Source organism: Caloenas nicobarica, chromosome Z (genome assembly GCF_036013445.1).
Source record: "Caloenas nicobarica isolate bCalNic1 chromosome Z, bCalNic1.hap1, whole genome shotgun sequence".
Lineage (NCBI taxonomy): Eukaryota > Metazoa > Chordata > Aves > Columbiformes > Columbidae > Caloenas > Caloenas nicobarica.
The window spans coordinates 46,858,283-46,880,128 of record NC_088284.1 but is presented as its reverse complement, the minus strand read 5'-3'; the positions used below and the strand labels follow the sequence as shown (position 1 = coordinate 46,880,128).

The window sequence follows — 21,846 nt, the reverse complement described above, 5'->3', positions numbered from 1 at the left end:
ATAAAAGCAAAGATGCCTTATTGAACAATGACAAACAGAAGTCCCTGTATCATCCTTTTAGTTTATGGTATGAAGGAAGTGCTACCAACAAGAGACCTCAAGACCGCAAAAGTCACATTCTGTTTGTTCTGGGTTTTTTTCAGACAAGATAGGCATTTATGTACGTGCCAAATTTGTAACTTGACCATGTAACTATAATTGCAATAAACAGATGTTCATCAGCTATATTAAAAAATAAACCTTTAAAATAGATACAATCCTCTAGGAAAAACATTTATTCAACTAATTTACAGAGTAAGCCCATTAAGGCAAAATATATTACTTGGAAATAGGCTTTCACTGGGTACAAATGTGAGCTGTCTTAACAGTATATTGTATATAAAAATGTCCTTTGAAAGCATCTAAGAAAGGTAAAGGCAGAGCAATACAAGCTGAAGAACTGCTTCTTTAAGGCAAACAAAAAATATTTGTTTATTCTTCATTTCTTAAAAAAAGTATTATTACCAAAATATTTTCTTCACAATTGTTTCCATATTTCTAAATAAAGGTTTAAGATTGTGTGAGTATAGATAGAGGGCAGTTATAGCCATGAAAAGAAAATCACATGCCACTGAAGATTCATATGAGAAACAGTGAGCTCACGACATCAAGACTTTTAAGACTTAAAAATGTTTAGAAAATATAGGATAGCAAAGCAAAGGATACACATTTCACCGTTTTCCACATCAAATTGATGACAACCATAACTTGATAGAAGAAATTACATAATTCCATACAAAATACAAAGTTTGGAAGCACTTGAGTAAATTATGTTGTTGAAACTGCTGAGCTAATTTCATGTGCACCTGATCTAAAATCCACTGAAGCAACTTGAAATTTGTCTAGTGTTTTAATTGGACAGAATTTCATTACTGTTACATAAAATGAAAAAAGATGCAGCATGAAAAATGAGATTTCAAAATTATTTAGCAATTACTTCAACTAATGGGGCATGGATTTGTGCTCTTCTTCAGTAGCTCACTGTTATGTGTTTTAAAAACTACTCAGCATCACTCCTGAGAACTTGTACACAAACAATAAACCTATGAGATGTTAAGTACCACCGAAGCACAGCCCCCAAGAAAACATCTAACGCAGAAGGTAGTCTCCCTGTATTGAAATGTATATATAACATACATGTTATGCTGTCAACATGTTTGCATTACTAATATAATAGAGATAGCTAAACAATTATCCCCTTCTTTAAAAAAAGTATACTAACTAAAATATCTCAGCAAATGCCTAGTAAGGTGTCAAATAACAGCATATCCCCCTTTACAAACTGTAATGCTATTTAACCCAGTTATAAATACATGTTTGTGCTGATTTCCTGGTTTGTGAATCATATTGGAAATCATATAGTAGTTAAAATTTGCAATTGCTCATTTCCACTATTGGAAATTACCTTCACTCTTAAAAAGTAAAACGGAATCTAATTACATTACAAATTTGTGTTGTATCCACTGAGAATTAGAATATGTAAGTTTCCACTTCAATTCCAGAATCAAAACCAGTATTCCTTTGTGTCATGGATCAGCCTTCTTTCAAACGGTCCTGGGTAGTAAGTGTTGTTTGTACATTCCTGCTAGGGCCTTTGCTGCACTGTAGATCATCTGTCGACGGGACATGCCAGTGAATGCCACGTGCCAATCAGTCCTGCTGACGTTCAGTATACTCTTCTCAAGCACTTCGCCCACGGTCACCAACAGGCCTGACCATCTCAGATTGTAGTCCTGAGGAGTGAGACTCTTAGCCTGTGTAACATTTTGAAAAGTGATTATTGAAAGAGTTTGAAATGAGTAGTTTTCTTTCTATCTTCACCATTACCAACTTTCATAAGTAAACATTCATATATCAATAGGACTACCTGTCAAATTGAAGGGTATCAGAATCCAAATGTCAGACTGCTCCATAATTTCCCTAGCCAATCATACTTTTTGGATTTGTATGTATCATGATCCAAATGGCATGTGAACAATATAAAACTAAAATAAAATGCTTAAGAGTAAAGACATTCAGACATTACTAGGAAGTAGTCTTCTCTTTAAAAGTAGCCAACAGATGGAATCAATAACTGTACATATTTATACAAAGACTCATCTTTCAAAAGCTTTAAAAATGGTTAAAATGTCCCTCTGAAGCAGAAAAGTAGCCAAATACATGAAGAATGCTGAGCCTGGCAGAAATGGAAGACTAAGCTATTTTAATGAGATCACAGAGGGGGCACATACTGCAATTCCCTGAAGCTGGAAGCAGAGGGAAACAGTGGGGGAAGGATCACAGCATTTATCTGGTCTGATGCTTATCCCAGACAACCCCCTCTGGCCACTCTCACATACGATGAGGGGTAGGAGACTTTTAGCCCCACTAAGACTATTCTTAGTATTACTCAGTTCCTCACAGCATTGCACATTTGGCCGAATTCTTCATACAGATTTTATTTCAGCAAATATTTAAGTCAGTCTGTCTCCAGTGTATGCACAGCATATCAAAGCTCATTCAATGTGTTCCAGCCTTCCTAAAACTACTCTCTTGCAACAGTAACACCATATATAAGTTTGTTAGAATATGCAGTCTGCTCCAATATTGAAATAACTTGTTATTATCATGAGGTACATAAGAGACAGATTTCTTAAGCAAAGGAACACAAAATGCTCCTTATTAGTCAGAACATTAACAGTAAGAAGTAACAGTCCATCTAGCTGCAAGAAGGGACTGAATATCTGACCAGGGTATCTCTGTTATGATCCATAATTGCAAATAACTTCATTAAGTAATTATTTGTATTTTTACTGCTAAAAATCAGTAAACTTCAAATGAAATAAAGAACAAAACAAAAAAACCCAACAAACAACAATATTACAGTAGGTTCCCCATTACAGTTGCAATTTCTGGCTCAGCAAAATAACGAAGATGATATCTGGTCTCCTCATAGAAAAAGGCAGTCAAAACAAGCCCTCAAATCCCCCTTTTACCTCCTCAAATCAAGCAATATTTAGAGTTCTGAACAGCCATGAGTCTCATATTATGTGCTCAGAAAACTCTGTGCCATTGGTAGAGACATTAGCAAGACAGTATGTATTCTGTACAGTTAGTTTTACCACTATTTCCATTACACAGAACAATAAAACACCTAGCTAGCAAGAATTTCATGGAACATAATTGCTTTAACATTGCCTCTCCTAAATCTTTTGTACTGTGAATAAGAAACAACATTGCCTGTCCCATACAAATTTCTTCTCTGTTTTTAGTCTGAAATACAACTATACGATTGCTAGGATTTTTCCTATTGTAATCTAGATTTTTATTAAAGATATTGGACTGGATTTATACAGATGTATGTTTCTCACACTCCCCTGAGAGAAACCCACTCTGATTCTAGAAGAGACATAATGGTAACAGAGGTAACAACTGGTGCATACACACAATCAAGAGCCCAGTGATTCACCACCACACATTATGTGTAAGTTATCTGAAATATATAATAGCACAACTAAGAAAAATTTAACTCTGGAGGTACAAAACAAAGCTATGTTTTGCTGTTGATGTATATACAAGAACAGTTTTATTTAGATAGGAGAGTAGAATTCAATTTAATCCAAGTTTAGAGGCTTACAGTTCCACTGAATCTGTACTATACACTGAGCTATACACTAAATGTGTTGCATAAAAGTTAGAACAAGAACATTTTCTGCTATTAGAAGGTAAACACTACTTTTCAAAGTTGCAAAGTATGTCTACCTAAGATGAAAAAAAAACCCACCACACAAGAAAAAAACCCTCAATAAGTTAAGCTATTAACTATACTTCTTAAATGACAAAATAGAGAATATTCTGTGAAATGGAAATTGAAGATACCTATTGTGCTTTATGTTAAAAAAAATCAGCTCATATCAGTGCTCCACAGAAAATGTGACAATTATTTAGTAACTTCACATTGCTGTGCCTGTTTTCATAGCACCATAGAACGGTTTGGGCTGGAAGGGCCCTTTGAAAATCATCTTTTCAATCTCCTTAATTTTTTTTCCCTGTAGCTTCACATCTTTCTCCACTCATTTTGAAGAGCATTTTGGAAAACGACAGAGAGACTGAGCAATATTTCTCTTTTTGCCACTCATCAGTTTTTCAAAGTTGTAAGAACTCTGAAAAATAAGAAGTAAAACCAATCCCACAAATGTTCACTCTGCTGGAATTGGTACTACCAAAAAAAATCCAAACGTAAATAGCTACTATTTGTTTTCTCAAAACAACTCCCCAAGGAACAAATCCCAAACAGTTGTGTTTTGAAATTCTTTACAGAAACATTTATTTAAAAAGAATTTTCAGACCAGAGTTAACTAATGTACGACTCATATCTGCTGTCAGGCAACATGCAGTGACTGGAATTTGGAGTAATTACCAGTGCGTGCCCAAAGAAATGTAAACAATCTCATTAAAAACTGCTACTGGTGATATTATTTTCAGTGGGATGAACCGTGATATTTCCAAGATTTAAATCTCTCCATTTCAGAAGTTTTACATCCTCATAAGGATGCAAAACAGTCAGAAGTATAAATCAGTCTTGCCTTTTAGGTGAGAGTCTCTGTGTTCCTGGTGGAATTAAATCCAAGCACAGATCTGAAGAAGGGGTACCCTTTATTTATATATTTATTAGGTATGAGTTTTCAGAACACTAACTAGTACAGTATGCTGTCTGTTTGCTGGTAATTAACATAAATACCAAGGATTTATGAGCTTTATTAAAAACGGAGTGGTAAGATCTCAATTTATAAACTTGTGCCTAAATGAAGCATAAGCTACTTCACTGAATTTCTAACATGTACATGTGTGCACACAGACACTTCACTATTACACAGTTTTGTTAGCATCAGATGAAACTCCAGTATGTATGTGAAGTAAGTTAAGGAAAGCAAGCCTTCAGATGGGTAAGACTGCTTACTGCACCTTGGCGCAATTACTTAGTGCATTACTTAAGCTGCAAAGACCTCCTTCCACACCTGAGGAAGAAAGAGTATTATTTTATCTATGTAAGGATTTGTGAGAATTAATTTTGAGCCACTGAACCAGACTGATAAAAATATTCCAATGGTTAAAGTTATATTTCCTTTCTGAGGGAGTATTTTTTGGTGGCTAATTTCTTCTTGGTTAATATTTTGTCTTGGTTAACTTCTTCTTGGAATATTTCTTCTTCATTAATAGAAAAGTAAAGCTAGTTCTTCCAAGTGCCATGTGTTGTAGAATGAGACTCTCAATCAAAAATTGCTTTCCCGCCAATGCCAAACATTTTTAGGTAATCCATAAACATTATTCAAAAATAGTTTTAATCCTCATTTCATAAATTGAAACATTCAAGTGGAGCAACTGTCAGTAAGAAATGACACAATAAATGGAATTAAAAGTTAAGTCTTATGTCTCAACTGTTAATCCAATGTTGGTAAGAAAACTGAACACTCACCTGCTGAACGTATTGCAAAGGCACTGGTGTTGCTTGGGTAAAAGCTTCCAGATGAATTCCATGAATTGGATCCTCGATAATCAGACATCCTATGTCAAACCACCTGCAATGACGTGCAAGTTACTTTACTTTTGAGTACTCAGTATCACTCAATTGAAAAACAACATGTCAGCAGTTGAAATACAACCATTTTATAAACTCTACTACAAATGTAGTAATAATGTAATAATGAGCTTCAAAGTGCTCTAGCATTTTTCAAGCAATTTTTTAATATCATTTATATATATAAAAAATTATAGTGCATGTGTATGCATATAAAATAAATAATGTACATGTGAGCATGTGTGCAGATACATTCTTTTGGCTGTATTTATTATGCTACAATTTTTGCCTAAACTCTGAAAGAATGTTTTTCAGTAAGATAAATTTCCCTAACAATTAAAAAAAAAAAATCTACCAATCATTCATGTTCTATATTCAGAAGATTTTTTTTGGTATGTCTAATCCTAGAACAATCATTTAAATGACTTACTCAGAAAAACACTTCTGCACCTTTCAGAAAAGATGGTGTCTCCTGTAGCAGACATGGTAAAGGCTACCGAAGCAGTACCTGAATGCTTCTCCTATCTAGCTTGCGAAAACATTAAATCATATCTCCCTATCAAAAAACTAACAATACTGACATGATCCAAATAAAACCAAGGGCAATGCTTCATCACTACTTCACTGTATTCAGTTCTTGTAACAGTTTTACAGTTGAGTTTCCATGGGAGAAACATAATCCAGGGAAACCACAAACACGAAAGCAAGGCCAAGAATCGTGAAAGATTTAAAAAGGAAAATATCACTGTAGTTCTTGTTTTATATATATTATATATGTGTTTACATATAAAATGTACTTTATTATTTAAAGCATGGGAAGCAAGGGTGTTGTTATAAAAAGAAGTGCAAGACTCCAACTTTAAGAAACAACTGGTTGGGCCACACAAGCTTCATGTTAAGAGTAAGAGTTTACTGGAGCAAGACAGGCAGAAATACTTCACTTGTGCCATCTTTGAAGCAGGGAACAGAGCACTGGAATGTTCTGTGATAGAGGACTACCTCACTTGCAAATATGAAAGACTGTTGAGAAAGCCTCATGGTTAAAGATAACTTGCTCCCAATTAAAAAATGAGTTAGGAATCTAAAGGGCAAAATACACATAAAAGAGTTTGCGACCTGTTTTGCAAACAGTATTCAGGACATGCATTTGGAAGGGGGAGTAATGCCCTTTGGTTGTTTGACAGACAACTGAGAAGATTAGCTGTGAGCAGTGACTGATCTGGTGCTAGGTGCAGAGCTCTTAGTATTGGTGGATCTCTACTTGGAAACTCATCTCCTTCAGACACAAACAAGTATGGCAAACAATATCAGCAAAACACTGACTGCATGCCCACATTATAAACCACAATGCTCACTTCAAAATAATAATTAATCAGTTATTAGCACCATGACCTATCATTTCTTTGTAGAAAAAAAAAAAAAACCAAGGGCAAAAAATAGTTCAAATGTTTTTTGTAATGCCATGCAAGGAAATTTTCAATGCTGCCTACTGAATAAAAATTAAAGCACACAGTCAGTTATTCTTTGTTTTATTGTAACTAATATTGAAGATCAAGACATTCTTGGAGCCTGTAATGTACAGACAGAAGAGACAGTGTTCCTTGCAATAGCATTGCACTCCTGGGTCAACTCTTTCACATTCAGTACTTTAAGCAACACTTTCAGATGTAGGGATGAGAGTTCAAATGACAAGAACAGCAATTATTTTGAAACAGAGATCTCATTGTCACACTTACTCCTTTGTGGAAATACAATAAAACAGCTAAATCAGACTAGAAGGAAATAAATACTAAACAAAAATTAAAACACTTCCTAGTTTTATTTGGTAAATTCACTATCCATCTTTCACTGAAGATATTAAATGTACATTTAAAAATGGTGCAAGAGCAGAGTATGTATAAAAAAAATAAATCAAAGCCCATTACATGAATAAAAAGGTAAACAATAGAAAAAAATACTTCAAGTTTGCATGAAGAAAAACATGATATTGTCCTTAATGTTTTTGAAATTAATTATAAAGCTGCTTCAAGAACTGTCTCTCAAAAAGCATGTTACGAAATGAAGTTGTATTTGAAAACATTGAAAACATATGTCTGTGCAGCGCAAATTAAAAGTAGTAAGTACATTGTCAGTGGAAGAAAAATGGATAATATATTATCTGATAAAATCATATTACTAAAAATGCCAGAACATCTCCCAATATACTTTCTGAACTGAATACAATTTAAGAGAAAAAAAAAAAAAAGAAAGAGTGCACACGAGAGTGAGCAAACTACTAGCCAAATTCCAACTTTTACAGCTCCTTAATTTTGTCAGTTCAGTACAACTTCATTGTGTTTTTATATTGTGAATTTTGAAAAACCTGACAAGGATTTTGTATATTAAAGTCTCACGATGTCTCAACAAAAAAGCTGAACATCATCACCAAAATCATGTCTGCTCAAGCAACACTGAAGAGAGACTATCTTTTCTGCTCAGAGTGATACCGCCAGCAACTCTTTATAGGCATCTCTGAGTCAACAGAGAATATTACTTTTTTTGTTTGTTTTGTTCCCCTCCCAGGAATATATTTAAAGTTCTCACTTGTCAGGAAGCAATTCCTCAATGAAGTTTTCTACTGATACCACAGGCTGTTTTTCATGTATTACTCCTGTCCGACGCAAGCTGTCTATCCTTTCTTGGGCTCCCTAAGTGGTAACATTAGCTGTTAGACAACATTCTCTTTGAATCACAACATAGTACAATGCTTACAGATGAATGCAAAAAGAACACACTTTTCAATTTAAACAGAAAATACAAGACATTTTGAAAAACTACTCTTTACTTCCATGTTGAGAAAAGAAAAAACAAAACTCATGAAAAGCCATAATGGAATACCAAACAGTAAAAAAAACTAAAACAAAAACAAAACAACAACAAAACTATGATAAAGCTAACTAAAGAATTTTAGTTTGTTATTTTTCCATGAAAAATGCCTAGATTAGCATGCCAAGAAATCCTAACCTCTAACTGTGCTAGGCTTCACTGTTAAAGCATCGGTATATATTTCTGTTACTCACACTGACATTTATGCAGCTTGTTTGGTTTAGATCCTTTAAGAACTTTGTACCAACTTGTAAGACCAAGGGAGAGAATCTCTTTATTGTGGTATCTGTTCAACTAAGATGTATGAATCACTCGCTCCAAACCTGCTATCACTCTGAAGTTTTAATACTACTACACTGCAGTAGTTAAACAGCTAAAGGAACATACACATTGTCCTCCTTTACCTCAATATAAAATTGTATCACCTAAAATATTGCTATTAGGATAGGCTTTACTCAGCTGTGAACACTGAGAAGGCAGTTAGGAGAAAATCTGTCTTTTTTAGAGAGTAAATTATTTTCTTACATTTAAGAAACAGAATACTAAATAGTTGGTTTTAGTTATTGTCAAAGGAGGTGGTTGCATCCACATACACCTGACCAACATGTACATTTTTTAAATCTGGTGAAACAACTTTTGCTAAGCCTTCCTCTGGGCCACCATAGCTGTTTGCATGCTGCACAGTGAATTCTTACTTTTAAAATGTAACATAGATCTGTTCAAGAAGATCCCTAGCAAGTGTTGATCAAACCATCTTTGGTCTACAGAATTAGTGGGGAGACAGCTCAGTCTCAGAGTCTTTTAATTTCTAACATTCCCACCATGGTGTGCTAGTAACAGACCAAGAAGAAATGCCAGATATAATTTGAAACTACACTAGTATCACAATGTGAACTGACTTAACTGTTCTTCATTTGCTGTGAATGTGTTTGCAAAAAATGCAAAAAGTGTTTCAACAAGCACCTTTAAGCTAATCTAACGATCCACGTGGGAAAAAAAAAAAAGGAATGTTTATCTAGCCCACAAACTGACATTCTCTTTACAGAAAATCTGATTCTTCTTGGTAAATGTTTCCACACTCTCTCTTTGCATTGAACGTACTCTACTACTGTTATGTATCAACTTACTTTTAAACCTGCAGCATAGCCCACAGGTTGGGGTGCGATGTTAGACTGTGCAGCCTCTCCAGTAACAACAGCCATTCCAAAGACTTCTTGAAAGGCATCTCGAATTGCTGCGACCTTTACCTCTTTATTAGAAGTAACCACTATGTCCAGTTCTCCCCCTGTTTCTGTAAAATACATATATATATGTGCATGCATTTTTCCTCATTTCTATTATAAGCTAGTTCGAATACATACTACAGCTTAGGAGAATGCTTCAGTTGGTCTTCTCTTTCTCATGCACTGTACAAAAGTTCTTTCATGAAGCAGCAGTAACTAAAGTTAGAAAGTAAAAGTTAGATGAATAGCTAAGTGATTAATGGATGAAAGACAGACAACAGAACTGATGGTTGTTCAGCACCTGAAAAAAAAAGCATACCACTCATTTAAGATGACAATTCATGGATTTAGAAGAATAACTCAGACATCTATTTCTAAGGATATTTTGGTGTTCTGGGAAGTGGTAAGGAATTTTGTTGTGACACAAACTCTTCCTTAGAAAAGGGACCAAGAACACAGATGCAGTTCATAAAATCCACTGAACAGCTGTCAAATTACATAAGCTTTAAAAAGAAAGGCTCGCATTACTTTCTGTTTGTCCTTGGACTGTGAATTTCAGTGTAATTTTATTGCCTGTCTGCCTCCCTACACCTTTATCCTGGTTTTAGATATAAAATATCTATGGAACCAAAATGTAAGTACTTCTGAATTATTTCCATATGGTGGTATCTCCATAAAGAAGAATGAATTTTCACCAAGCTTTTCTAGAATAAAACAAAAACAGTTAATGCATTAAAAGAAATCTAAAACTAGTACAAAAGACTGATGAACTCAATTATACCTCACATCACAGCTGATCATTTTTATTGTCAAACTTAACTTACGCAAAAAAATCTCATAAAACTTGTCCCCGCTGTGACAGGCTTTCCCAAGAAAACCTTAAACATCTTTCAAAAATGGAATATGACAGAGAAAGCTGCATAAGTAAATTGCATCAGCAAGTGCAAAGGACAAAGTCATGGACATGTCCAAAAGCAGGCATAAAACTAATAGGTATGGACATGCCTATTGTCATCTTTAGTCCATTGGCTGTGGATGATGGAAGAGTACAAGGAGAAAGGACTACAGAAGTCACCAGACCTACTGTTATTTACCATACAGCATCTCCTGTTGCTTCTCCTGAAGACAGAATATTGAGCTAGATGAACCACTGGACTGGAGCATTTCCTCTATGAGGAAAGACTGATAGAGCTGGGAGTGTTCAGCCTGGAGAAGAAAAGGCTCAGGGGGATCTTATCGATCTGAAGGGAGGCTGCAAACAAGACTGAGCGAGGTTTTTTCAGTGGTGGCCAGTGACAGGACAAGAGGCAGTTGGCACAAACTGAAACACAGGAGGCTGTATATGAACATCCAGGAAAACTTTTTCACTGTGAGGGTAACTAGTTGAACACCGGCACAGGTTTCCCAGAAAGGTGGTGGAACCTCTATCCTTGGAGACATTCAAAAGCCGTGTGGACGCAGCACTGGCAAGTGTCTATAGGTGGCCCTGCTGAAGGAGGGGGGTGGGACAAGATGACCTCCACGGCTCCCTTCCAACCTAGACCACACTGTGATTCTGCGATGCAGCAGGGCATTTCTTATGACAACAGAAGCAAACTAGTAAAGCCTTTTAACCTGTCATTTCCCAGATCCACTGACTATACAAAAACATGTTAAGCTACCTTTTCAAAGAAAAAGAACAGAGCCCAGTGGTTTTGCTTCTAAACACGAAAACTCCACCTAATTACACATGTTGATCAAGTCTGCAGTATATATCCTGATGTAAGAAAAAATCCTCCATTGATAATGACAAGCCTGAAGCTTAAATTTTAAAGAAAAGGACAATTTATTCTTAGGCTCATATTACTTAGCAGACCTCAGTTATAACAAACATCATATTTTTCTGAAGAATCATCAGAGATATGCCAGACCAGCAGTAAAACATAGTATTTGGTTTTTAAGCTATTTTTAAACTTATTTATTGATTGCCTTACTGAATGGAGTTGGGTGTACATATTGCTGAACTTTGGGTAATTGTTTTGAACACCGGCTAACAACAGGACTAAAGAAATTTTGAGAGTATGTATTTTCATTGATTCCTTCTTGATAGAAATCAAGTTAACATCAGTAAACAAGTACTTAATATTGACTGCACGCTTTTGCTGAAGTTAGCCTTGTTTGACTGCCCAGGGATACAAAAACTGCTAAAGAGGCTTTTGATGTGACTAAAAACTAACCCATAACATACCTATTAAATTACTGCTTTTTAACTTAAGGACAGTAACTGTGCCCCATGTTTGTGTATTGCAAGAGCAGAATTCAGATTATGTTCTTTTGTATTAAGGATCACCATACATCAAAAGCATATCTTTGTTCATCACAGGTACAACAGAAGGGGAACAAAGATATTATATGCATTAAAAGAAACCATTTGTGACAAGATCTGTCACACACTATGGTAATATGGAAATATTAAAACCTAAAACAAAAGAATGAGGTATACACTGGTATATTCAGAGACATAACTGTCACATTAAGTGCTCTGACACTTGAACATGGAATTTCATTGTAACTTGTGTTTTATAAACTGAAATGACAGTTCCACATACAATTTAAGGTGCTTTGTCATCTTTTCTTATAAAAGCATAGCTGCTTATGCTTACAAGGTATTCATTTCCTGTGTAGACAGAAATTTTCTATTCCAGGTGCTTGCCTCAGATGACATCTTCACAATGTGTCACTGAAAACAGTTCAGCTCTTTTGAAGAAAGAGATTACAGAAATATTATTTGCTCACTCTCATGAAAAAAAATTTCAACTACCTCATCCAGAAGCTTTGGTAGTTTCATGCTTTGGCCTGAAATTTATTTGGAATTGCAGCAGTGGAGGGAAAGCAGAGTGAAGTTGGGTCACTTGTTGTTGAGGACATGGCTTTTGTTGATGCCAGAAAACATTTCTAGAAGGAAGTAAATACTAAGTTTACAAATCTCTGCCCTATTTCCACAACCTGCAACTACAAAAAAATTGCAATATATTAACGGCCAAGATGTATAAAGATGCTTTCTCTTCCAACATGACTTTAGAGAACTTTGAGATAACCACTGAATTTGCTTACTCTAACTGAATCTTACAAGCAAAGCATTTTATTAGACTTACTTCCTCCTCTAGGTAATGTTGTTCTGTCCAATGAATACTGTGTCACACTATCCAAACTGTCATTGGATACTGACAGATCCTATCTTAAAAAGGGATAGTCATGACTGCAATAGAATCCACAAATACAGTTTGCCAAATTGTGCATAATCAACATTTGCTTTAGCTTTGCACTGCATCCCACTACTCCTCTCAAATACTTTCTCAGTTACTGGCTGGCCTTCTTGCTGATTTCATATCTCACTATCTCCTCACTAGTCAGTTGCTGGAATAGGTTCCTTTAAAAGTAAGACAAATAACTATTACTCAATAATTAAGTCATCTTCCCATTTTATTCCACATATTGCTCACTGGATTAGTACCATAGTGCAACAATGTGATCAGCTGGATCACTGAACAGGTCCAGGTGAAAAACAGCTCAGAAAAACAAAATGCGAAAACATTTAGTAGTTACTTCTCAGCCTTATTGGTTTCCCAACCACCTTCACCTACATGCAGACAAAGGGCAGTACTGGCACAACTAAGAAAGAGGACTGCTTGCTAGGCTGCTGGAAGAAAAAAACAAACAAACAAAAAACAAAACCAAACCACCACCCTGGACAAATTATGTCTTTTTTCCCCTATTTTAATAAAGTAGAAATCTCAAGGCAGTTACATGTGACATGCAATGTACTGTGGTAAAACAAAAACCAGTGAATACCACAATGTGTCTCCTTCCTATTAATTTTCAAGCTGTAATTGAAATGCTATGCTTTTTCTTCCAGGATCAATGCTCGGCAATACTTCAGACTTCATTATACCATTATAGAATTTTAACGTTCCTACTAACTGATTCAGGAACTACTTAAAGTTTGCTGAATTTCCTAAAAATAGTATAAATACTACTGGCCTAGGAAATTGGAACAGTTGTAAGTCAGAAAAAAGCCTCAAAAGCTATGGAAGTACCTCTGTTCTATGCATACTTTTTGGCTTGTTTTAACTTTCATGTCATCGCTTACACAGCAGTATTTCAGTATGTGATCCAACAGAACACATACAGTGTATTTTAAACTCAACTCTATGAGGCTTAAATACAGACAGTGGGAGAAAACAGTATGCATCTTAGGGATTACAGACATGGTCTCCTCATTTTTTTTTTCTTTATAACTTCCTTGTCTTTCACAATCTGAATTAAAGGGTATGACTACGCCAGCCTCTGAACTACAGTGGAATACAAATTCAAATGAACCTCAAGACACACAGAAGAAGTCAGCCTCCAGAGTGAGAGTTTCACTGGGTGATATACTTGAGAAACCAGTATAGGATTGTGGCTCTGAATTAACACACTAGATATACAAACTTCAAGTGTAAAAGAAGTGTGCTATTACATTAACCTCTCTAACATTTACATGTGTTACTTAATGGTTTGTCACCAATACTTACTGATATATGGAACCATGCCAGGATCCAGCGTTGTGATCATGGTCTCCACCGAATGTTTGGTTTTATCAAGAACAGACTTCACCATGGGATTCTCAGCTACACCCTAAATTTAAGCAAACAGATTTCCATATTATAATTTGTTTTTTTCCCCAAGACACTCAAAATGTTACAGCTAAAAAACATACAAACAAAGAAGTACCTTCAAATATTAAGCTGCTTTGTGTTTTTCTTACCACATTTACGCTTTGTAACACCTATTGTATCTCACTCCTTGGCACCAATGCTACAGGATATGACAGTCAGCACATGACTTTTCAGTTACAACATAAAGTTCAAATATTGTCTTTAACATACTCTCCTGCATTAATGCAGAAACAGGCCCATCAGTGATGGTGGCAACACACTTGATCTAGTCCTATTCTGGGACGGGAAGCCTTAAGCATTTAGCAGAATTGTAGATTCCCAATGCTAACTATAAGTGTTAATATAATCAGGCTAAGTAGCTACATTTAGACTGTGTTAACTCAAGCTGAAGAGTCCTTGGTTTCTAACTTTCTTAAAGACAATAGGATCTATTTTTGAATGGCCCATTACTAACAAATCTTTCTAGAGCAATTGAGCTGAAAGTCCTCAATTTATAAATAGATTCTAAACAATGCTGCAAAAATGTTCTACATTCTCCAGCCGAATCGTAGGTGGAGGTGCTGACAGACATAAAAGTTCATTAAATATAAACACAAACACTGTCTTGTGTCTTGCAAATAGTCTTAGTGAATGTTTGTATCTCATCAAAAGATCACAGGGTGAAAGAAGAAAGACACTAATGCTGAATCATTGAGAGATAAAGCACTGGAAACTACTTTATAGAAACCTTTTATAAAATTTCCTTAGTAAACAGCCTGCTTTCAGTCTAATTTTAAAACTGGGTATACTTGTATCTGTTTCACTAAATGACATGCATTACACAGGACAACACTGTGCACACATTTTTCTCCAGAAAATGCTTGCTTAATACACTTTCCAGTATTTCACAGTACTGCAGAATCAGAGTAGTTTTAATTATCGCAGAATAATTTTAGTCAGTAGAGCTTCTTTCCTATAAAACGTAGAATCGTATAATGGTTTGGGTTGGAAGGGAAATTAAAGATCATGTACTTCCAAGCCCACTGCCATGGGCAGGGACACCTTCCACAGGAACAGGTTGCTCAAAGCCCCATCCAAACTTTGAATGCTTTCTATTTATTTGCAGCAAGCTTAACAAAGGAAAAAAACCAAAACAAAACCATACTTCTACAACTACTGAGATATTGTACAGCTACTAATAATTATTATCTTATCCTATGCTCTAAAGCCAGAGCCCACTGTAACCACTTGTTTCTCATGAATACAACGCAAGACTTTTCTGAATAGTACCATTCACTGAGTAACACAAATATTTGTGACTGCCAACAGGTTGCCACCAAGAACAGGGAAGTTTATATTCCTGCTTCAGCTCTCTCACAATTTGAAGTTTGTTGTTTTAACAAAAACTGAGTGAATGCTATGAGATCCTCAGAAATATTTTAAGTAGGAATTTTCAGTAATGCAAAACCAAGCAGTACTTCTCCAATCAGCAATCTGGCTGCCTAACTAAGTCATTGCACATCTGCAAATAATCAGGTTCCTGGGCAGCAAGAAGCTGCTACTTCTACCTGTGGAAGATGCCTTTATGTTCATCAGCCTACCACAAGCAGGAGAAACAATCCAGTTTTATACCAATGCAAAACATGAAATTATCACGATACTGTGAACCATAACACAGCTAAGTTTGGAATTTCTGCCAAATCAAATCTAAGTCAACATAAACCCTGTCACAGTTTAACCACATCTAGCTATTCGAAACCAGGATAGCTGCTCACTCACTCCCTGCCCTTCACCCCAAATAGGGGGGAGAATCAAAAGGGAAGGGACAAACTTGTGGATCAAGATATGAACAGTTTTATAACTAACATACTATTACTACTAGTAGTAACAATAATCATATACAGAAAATGGAAATAAAATATAAAATTATGCTCAAAGCAATTCCGCATAAACTCTGTCCATGCTGAGCAGCCAGTCCTGGGAAGAGAGCACCCTTGTCCCAGACTGCCAGTCCCAGGGGAAGAGAGAGAAAAAGCCAAATCGGCAGAAAGTCCCAGCGGCCACTGCAAAACAGCACAATGGCAAAAGGCCAAACTAAAGGAGCTCCAAAGGGAACTCAGCTGGAACAGAGCAGAACTGCAATGGGTTTACCCAGCTGGAAAACCCAGCTCTCCTTAAACCTAAAGCATGACGCTAATGGCATGGAATATTCTTTTCGATCAGCCTGGATGTCAGTCAAGCTCTGCCACATCTATGCGCCCCTTCCTCGCTGCTTCACACCTGCAGACAGAGAGCTCAGAAAGACCTTGGGTCCCAGACAACTAAGATAACAGTAAGTTCTTACATTCTCTTTGTTCCAACCCACAGACACGAGAGAGTTACTTGAAAACATTAATTCTATGCTAGGGTGCTCTCTTATTGCTCTCAAACTGAATTCAAACAATGACCATGCTAGTTGCAAAAAAGAAAAGTTTCTAAATGCATGAAGAAAATTAACTCCATTTCAGTCAAACCAGCACAATACAAATTGCTGAAATGGATAAACTTCCATGTTGGCAGAGTGCAAACAATTTTTCTTTTAATTTAGGTCCTGGCTGTCTTCACTGCTCAGTCAAATACGCAAGCTGCCAAGTGCAATGACTGCAATAGTACCAAACTTTGCCTCTGATATATTATATAGAAACCCATCTTGGAACTGCTATGAGACTACTCAGCCATCTTTGACAGACCAAAGGAACTGAAACAGCCTCATTTCATTCTAGAACATTAATTTGCCTATTTTAGATTGTTGTACTCCTGGATATTATCTAGCTTGAAGCAAATCTGGAAGAATGGTGTGTGATTTCTTAAGAACACCATAGGAAAAAGGGTAGTTCAAACTACTTCAAGAACAGAACTAAAGATAACTGCTGCAGCTACTCTGTAAGCTCTTCAACACAGAATCTAGGATGCACTTCTGTAATAATTACAGGTCAGTCTCCCAGATTCTGGGTGATCTTCAGAAAAAATAGTCTCTGATGTGTGCTTACACATATCAAGAACTTGATGGCTTCAGTATAACTAACGATTCCTCATTCTTCCACACAGAAAATTCTCAAAAAGAGGCGACTGAACACACAGAGCACAAAGAATGCTTAACATTTCAAGCAAAATCTAGATTTTATTATTGAAGTAAATGATACAGACCCTCTCCATAAATAGAAACAGGACGCCTTCTGGATCTTACCGGTATAAAGGCAACAGTAATGTGGATGAGACTGGCTTTTCAACTAATTTGCAATTGCAAGCTCTGGTACCTTCAAAAGGGCTACAGAATCACGTTACAAGAAAATGTCATCTTCTGGTACATGACTGTCTATTGCAAATATTAGGATGAATATGATGACTGAGACCAGGACGTTATTATTTAAAGGAAGAAAGATGTATTTTTATGATCACAAGAAGACACCTCTCCCTGAAAAGGGCAGCATGGCAACTCTGCTCTCACTATATTCATGGAGGATTAATCTTGCTCTTTAAGACTGTAAAGATGTGTATTCCTTCAGTAAGGGACAGCTCAGCGTGCCATGTCACACACAACTTTTTCTCCCAGCTTTTCACATTCAAAAGGGCTTGAAAGTCCACTGAAAACTCTGCAGTGCCGTTGGGACGTCAATTTTCTCAATTCTTCTTGCGCATTCAGTACAGTACCGAAAATGGTGTTGCTCTTGAAGATGGTTCAGCATTCATGCACAGTCCTTAGATGTTTTTGCGACAACCTTCATGATGCTACTTACATGTAGCGATTTGTTACAAAAAGGTTACAAGCTAATTAAATTCTACTACTTGATGTTGCTACTCATTTTCTCCGTATGATTAGATCGCACCACAAAGAGTATCTGTTCTGCACTATATGCCACGTGCCTTCTAGCAGAATGGAAAAATCCTACAAAGTATCTTAGACGCTTCTCAGGTAAACTTTTCCTTGATGGAAGAAGTATGTATTTGTCTCCCCTTGAAGAGACTTGTTTGTTACAGAACAGGCAGGATTTCCATCCCGCAGAAATCAAAATCAGTTCATTAGGAAATGATAAAGAAACAGGATATGCAAAGAATTCTGGTGAGGTAAAACAATTGCTGGGAAGTAAAAATTAGCTTTCAGGTCTTAAAGAGGTTCTAAAGTTTCACCTGATTTAAGAACATGTGACAGAACCTGTTAGGTACGCATACTGTCCTGTCGCAAGCACTGAAATTAACCTAGAACACATGCATTTTTGTAGTCCTCCCTCTTCTATAAAAAAAAAAGAGCAAAAGCGTAGTTTCAGCAACTATCACTATTAAAAACAGCCACCCTGCATATGAGGTCACAGAAAAGACAGGATTTACAACAACATGCATTTAAAAAATAAGATATGTCAGTAAAGTCAGTAAAAAATGGTAATTCTTCATGCAGGTAACAGACAAAACCCTATACCTTTATAAACCCCCACAGTCCTCCAGCAGATACTCCGCCTTGGGCAGTGGACACTCTGGGGTCTTCATGCTCCTCAGGAAAAGTGATTGCAGAACCAGTTCCAGGAGCCAAAGGTGATGAGAAAGTTGCTTGTTGAGTAATAGGATCTGCCAAAACACCTAATATGAGGAGAAAATTAAAACACAAGCATTCATTTAGTTTACTGCGTTTAATTTCTTATACTGTAGCAACAGGCAATTGTTTAACAGGAAAATGACCAGGAAGAATAAAGAATACTGGGTTGATTCACTTCATTTGTTGAAGGCTCCAGAACAATTCTGCTTGTTAAAGGTTAGCCAATATAATTACTGTAAAAGAGTTTGACAATATCTGCTAATAGAACCAAGGCTGCCTGTACAACATGTATAAAATCAAATAATAACTTTTTCTTAGCAGGTTAGTTTAAAAGTGGTGCTTTTTATTGTATTCGAATTTTCACAATAAGCCCTCAGTATAGGAGAAAGAGGAATGGGTGTTGCCCTTTGAACAGAGAGATAGTAATGTTCTCACACATAATAAAAGTGAGAGAAAAGGAAATTTTCTAACCCTGAGTGCTGGAAATTAGTAGCAATAGAACAAAGACCAAGTAAACTAATAGCTTACACAGTTTAAACAAAAACAAAATGAACTCAAGCAGTAGAAAAATTAACCATGAGCCTTTGCTCCATTACTCAAGCCTATTTTAACAGACTTTCCAACACTAGCCTTAATCAAGAGTTATTTTTATTTTACACTGCACAATTGATAGGTCTTTTTAGATATTTTCCTAATACAGGCTACTTAAAAGAGGTATCACCAATAATAGTAAAAACCTGGTCCAATTGCAGTTAAACAGCCAAGTTTCCATTCCACTAGCAGAAAATGACATCACTTCAGCAACTACAGCAATTGTTTGCATAGAAGGTATTTATTTTTAGCTATCCTAATGGAATTCAGTAGCTGGAAACAAGAAAATAGAGTTTGTCATATGACAGACAGATTGTTATAGATAGCTTTTCAGAACAAAACTCTGAAGTATGAGATTACAGCCTGAGATATATCACTCAGTGGAAATAAAATGGCTGAAGTTGACTCTCTGATCTACACAAAGATATGTACATATCTTCAGGTGGCTTACCTGGGCAAGTTAACAAAAAACAGAGCTCTCAAAGATTTTTTTCTGTAAGACTGAATGCTAGCACAACTCTGCTAAAGAGGACTCTCTGTCCTAGACCATGACTGTATATTAAAGGCTACTCTCCCTTCTTCAGAGTGCAGCTACATTAATTAAGTGTATCCAGAATAATAAAGAAGCTGAACTTGCAGGACTCTAGCAGACTGGTAGAAAAAGCCACTCAGGACATCCCTCACCCTTTCTCGCAAACATGAAAGCATATAAACAAAAACTTACCTGTGACTGGAGGTGCAGAAAATGATGGCATCAGTGGGCTCTGTGGTGCTCGACCAGCATGACCTCTGGTAATGTCATAGGTTGAAGACATGGAAAATCCTGAAATCGGGGGACCAGTGGGAGGTGCAGTAAGACCAGGGCCAGTAGTAGAGCTTAATGGAGAAGGTACAGAGAACTGGGACATGGAGGTACTAAAAGCTGAAGGAGGAACAGGAGGTGGGACAGGAGTTAGAGGTGGTGCAATAGTAGAAACCGTTGCAGAAGGCACAACTGGAAGAGAAGCCGAAGTCATCACAGGAGAAGGAAGTGGAGACACTCCAGTGGGCAAGGGTGGTGAGTATGCAGGAGAAGATGACACGCTTGGTGTGGCAAGGGGCCTGGACAAAGCTAGGAAAAAAGAGAAAAAAAGGAATTTTAGAAATGCTGAGCCTTAATCACAGAGATTCAGTCATATAGTTGTTCAGATATTTTACAAATAAGTTTTGACCCAGTCTGCTTTTTTTTCTTCAAAGTGAATTTTAGTTCACCTTGAGTCCGCATACAACAGCAATTGAACTCAATTTTTGATGAAAGTATCTTGTAACCTGCATTTCTTTTTCTTATATGACACTATTTGACATAAGCTTAAAAAGATTAGTAAGAATTTGACTACTGAATTTATAGCAGCCAAAGTCTGGCTCAGAAATTTCTAGCTAATACTGTTCTTTCTGACTAACTGCTTAATCAACAGGAATAATGATGATGGAAGAAGTGCCCATCTTTCAGGATAAAATGTACACTCATCATATCTAGAAGGGTGGGAGTTACTTCAGAGGTATGGTTCTATGAGATGGGATGAGCACCAGACAGACCTCTCCTCCCTGGCACCCAGGGTCCCTAATCCATCTGCTTTGTCTGTTTCCTTCTGGCCCTCAGCTGATTCTTAGATAAGCCAATTTTGCTCTCTCGATTTGAAACTCTCCAAGTTTAGCTAGAAAATTAAGTCAGAAAAGCAGAAATGACCATTTTTGATAGCAGCTGCAATAATATAGTGGTCTCCAAACTCTATCATGCATGCCTATCAGTAAAAATTTCTGAGTGTGGACCCCAATGTATGTAAATTTACTTATAAATCATTTACATGTACCACTGTACTAGTATACTGTGTATATCATAAAACATTAACAATAGGGATTTTAAAAGGATGCAATAAAGACAAATGAAAAAAAAAAATTTATTAACAGCACGAAAGATTTTCTGCCTCCATTGAAAATTGTTTTATTAATATACTATTAAGATAATTAAATTGTATGTTAGTAATGGTTAACATACTACATAATACAATTATTAATAATAAATTTTTAGTGTGAGCAATGTGATTGAAAAAGTCACACCTTTAAAAAAAAATCTTGGTTTAATACCTTATGATACAGCAATTTGAAGGTCTGGTTCTACTCTATGTCCAGACTATTTCAATACTTGGCTTTAACAGCTGTCATAGCTGGAAAAGATACCTCACAAAGATACATAGGTCCAAATGGAAGGAGTGCATTGTTGGCTGTACTTACTAAAACATGCTATGTGTTTTTCACTCCTATCCACCAATTACACAAAGGCGTTTCTTG

The 21,846-nt window shown here is 36.3% G+C and overlaps 1 protein-coding gene across 2 annotated transcripts in view; it reads right to left on the bottom strand.

Moving 5' to 3' along the window:
* Positions 1-295: 295 nt before the first annotated feature.
* Positions 296-21,846, bottom strand: part of PRRC1 (proline rich coiled-coil 1) — a 31,985-nt gene continuing 10,434 nt past the window's right edge. For both annotated transcript variants that reach the window (XM_065656541.1, XM_065656542.1), the window contains exons 3-9: positions 20,243-20,629; positions 18,814-18,971; positions 14,238-14,340; positions 9,589-9,752; positions 8,180-8,283; positions 5,495-5,597; positions 296-1,793 (exon numbers count right to left, since the gene is read on the bottom strand). In XM_065656541.1, coding sequence (XP_065512613.1) covers positions 1,584-1,793; positions 5,495-5,597; positions 8,180-8,283; positions 9,589-9,752; positions 14,238-14,340; positions 18,814-18,971; positions 20,243-20,629 — 1,229 coding nt within the window. In that variant the 3' untranslated portion in view covers positions 296-1,583. The remainder of the gene's footprint in view (positions 1,794-5,494; positions 5,598-8,179; positions 8,284-9,588; positions 9,753-14,237; positions 14,341-18,813; positions 18,972-20,242; positions 20,630-21,846) is intronic.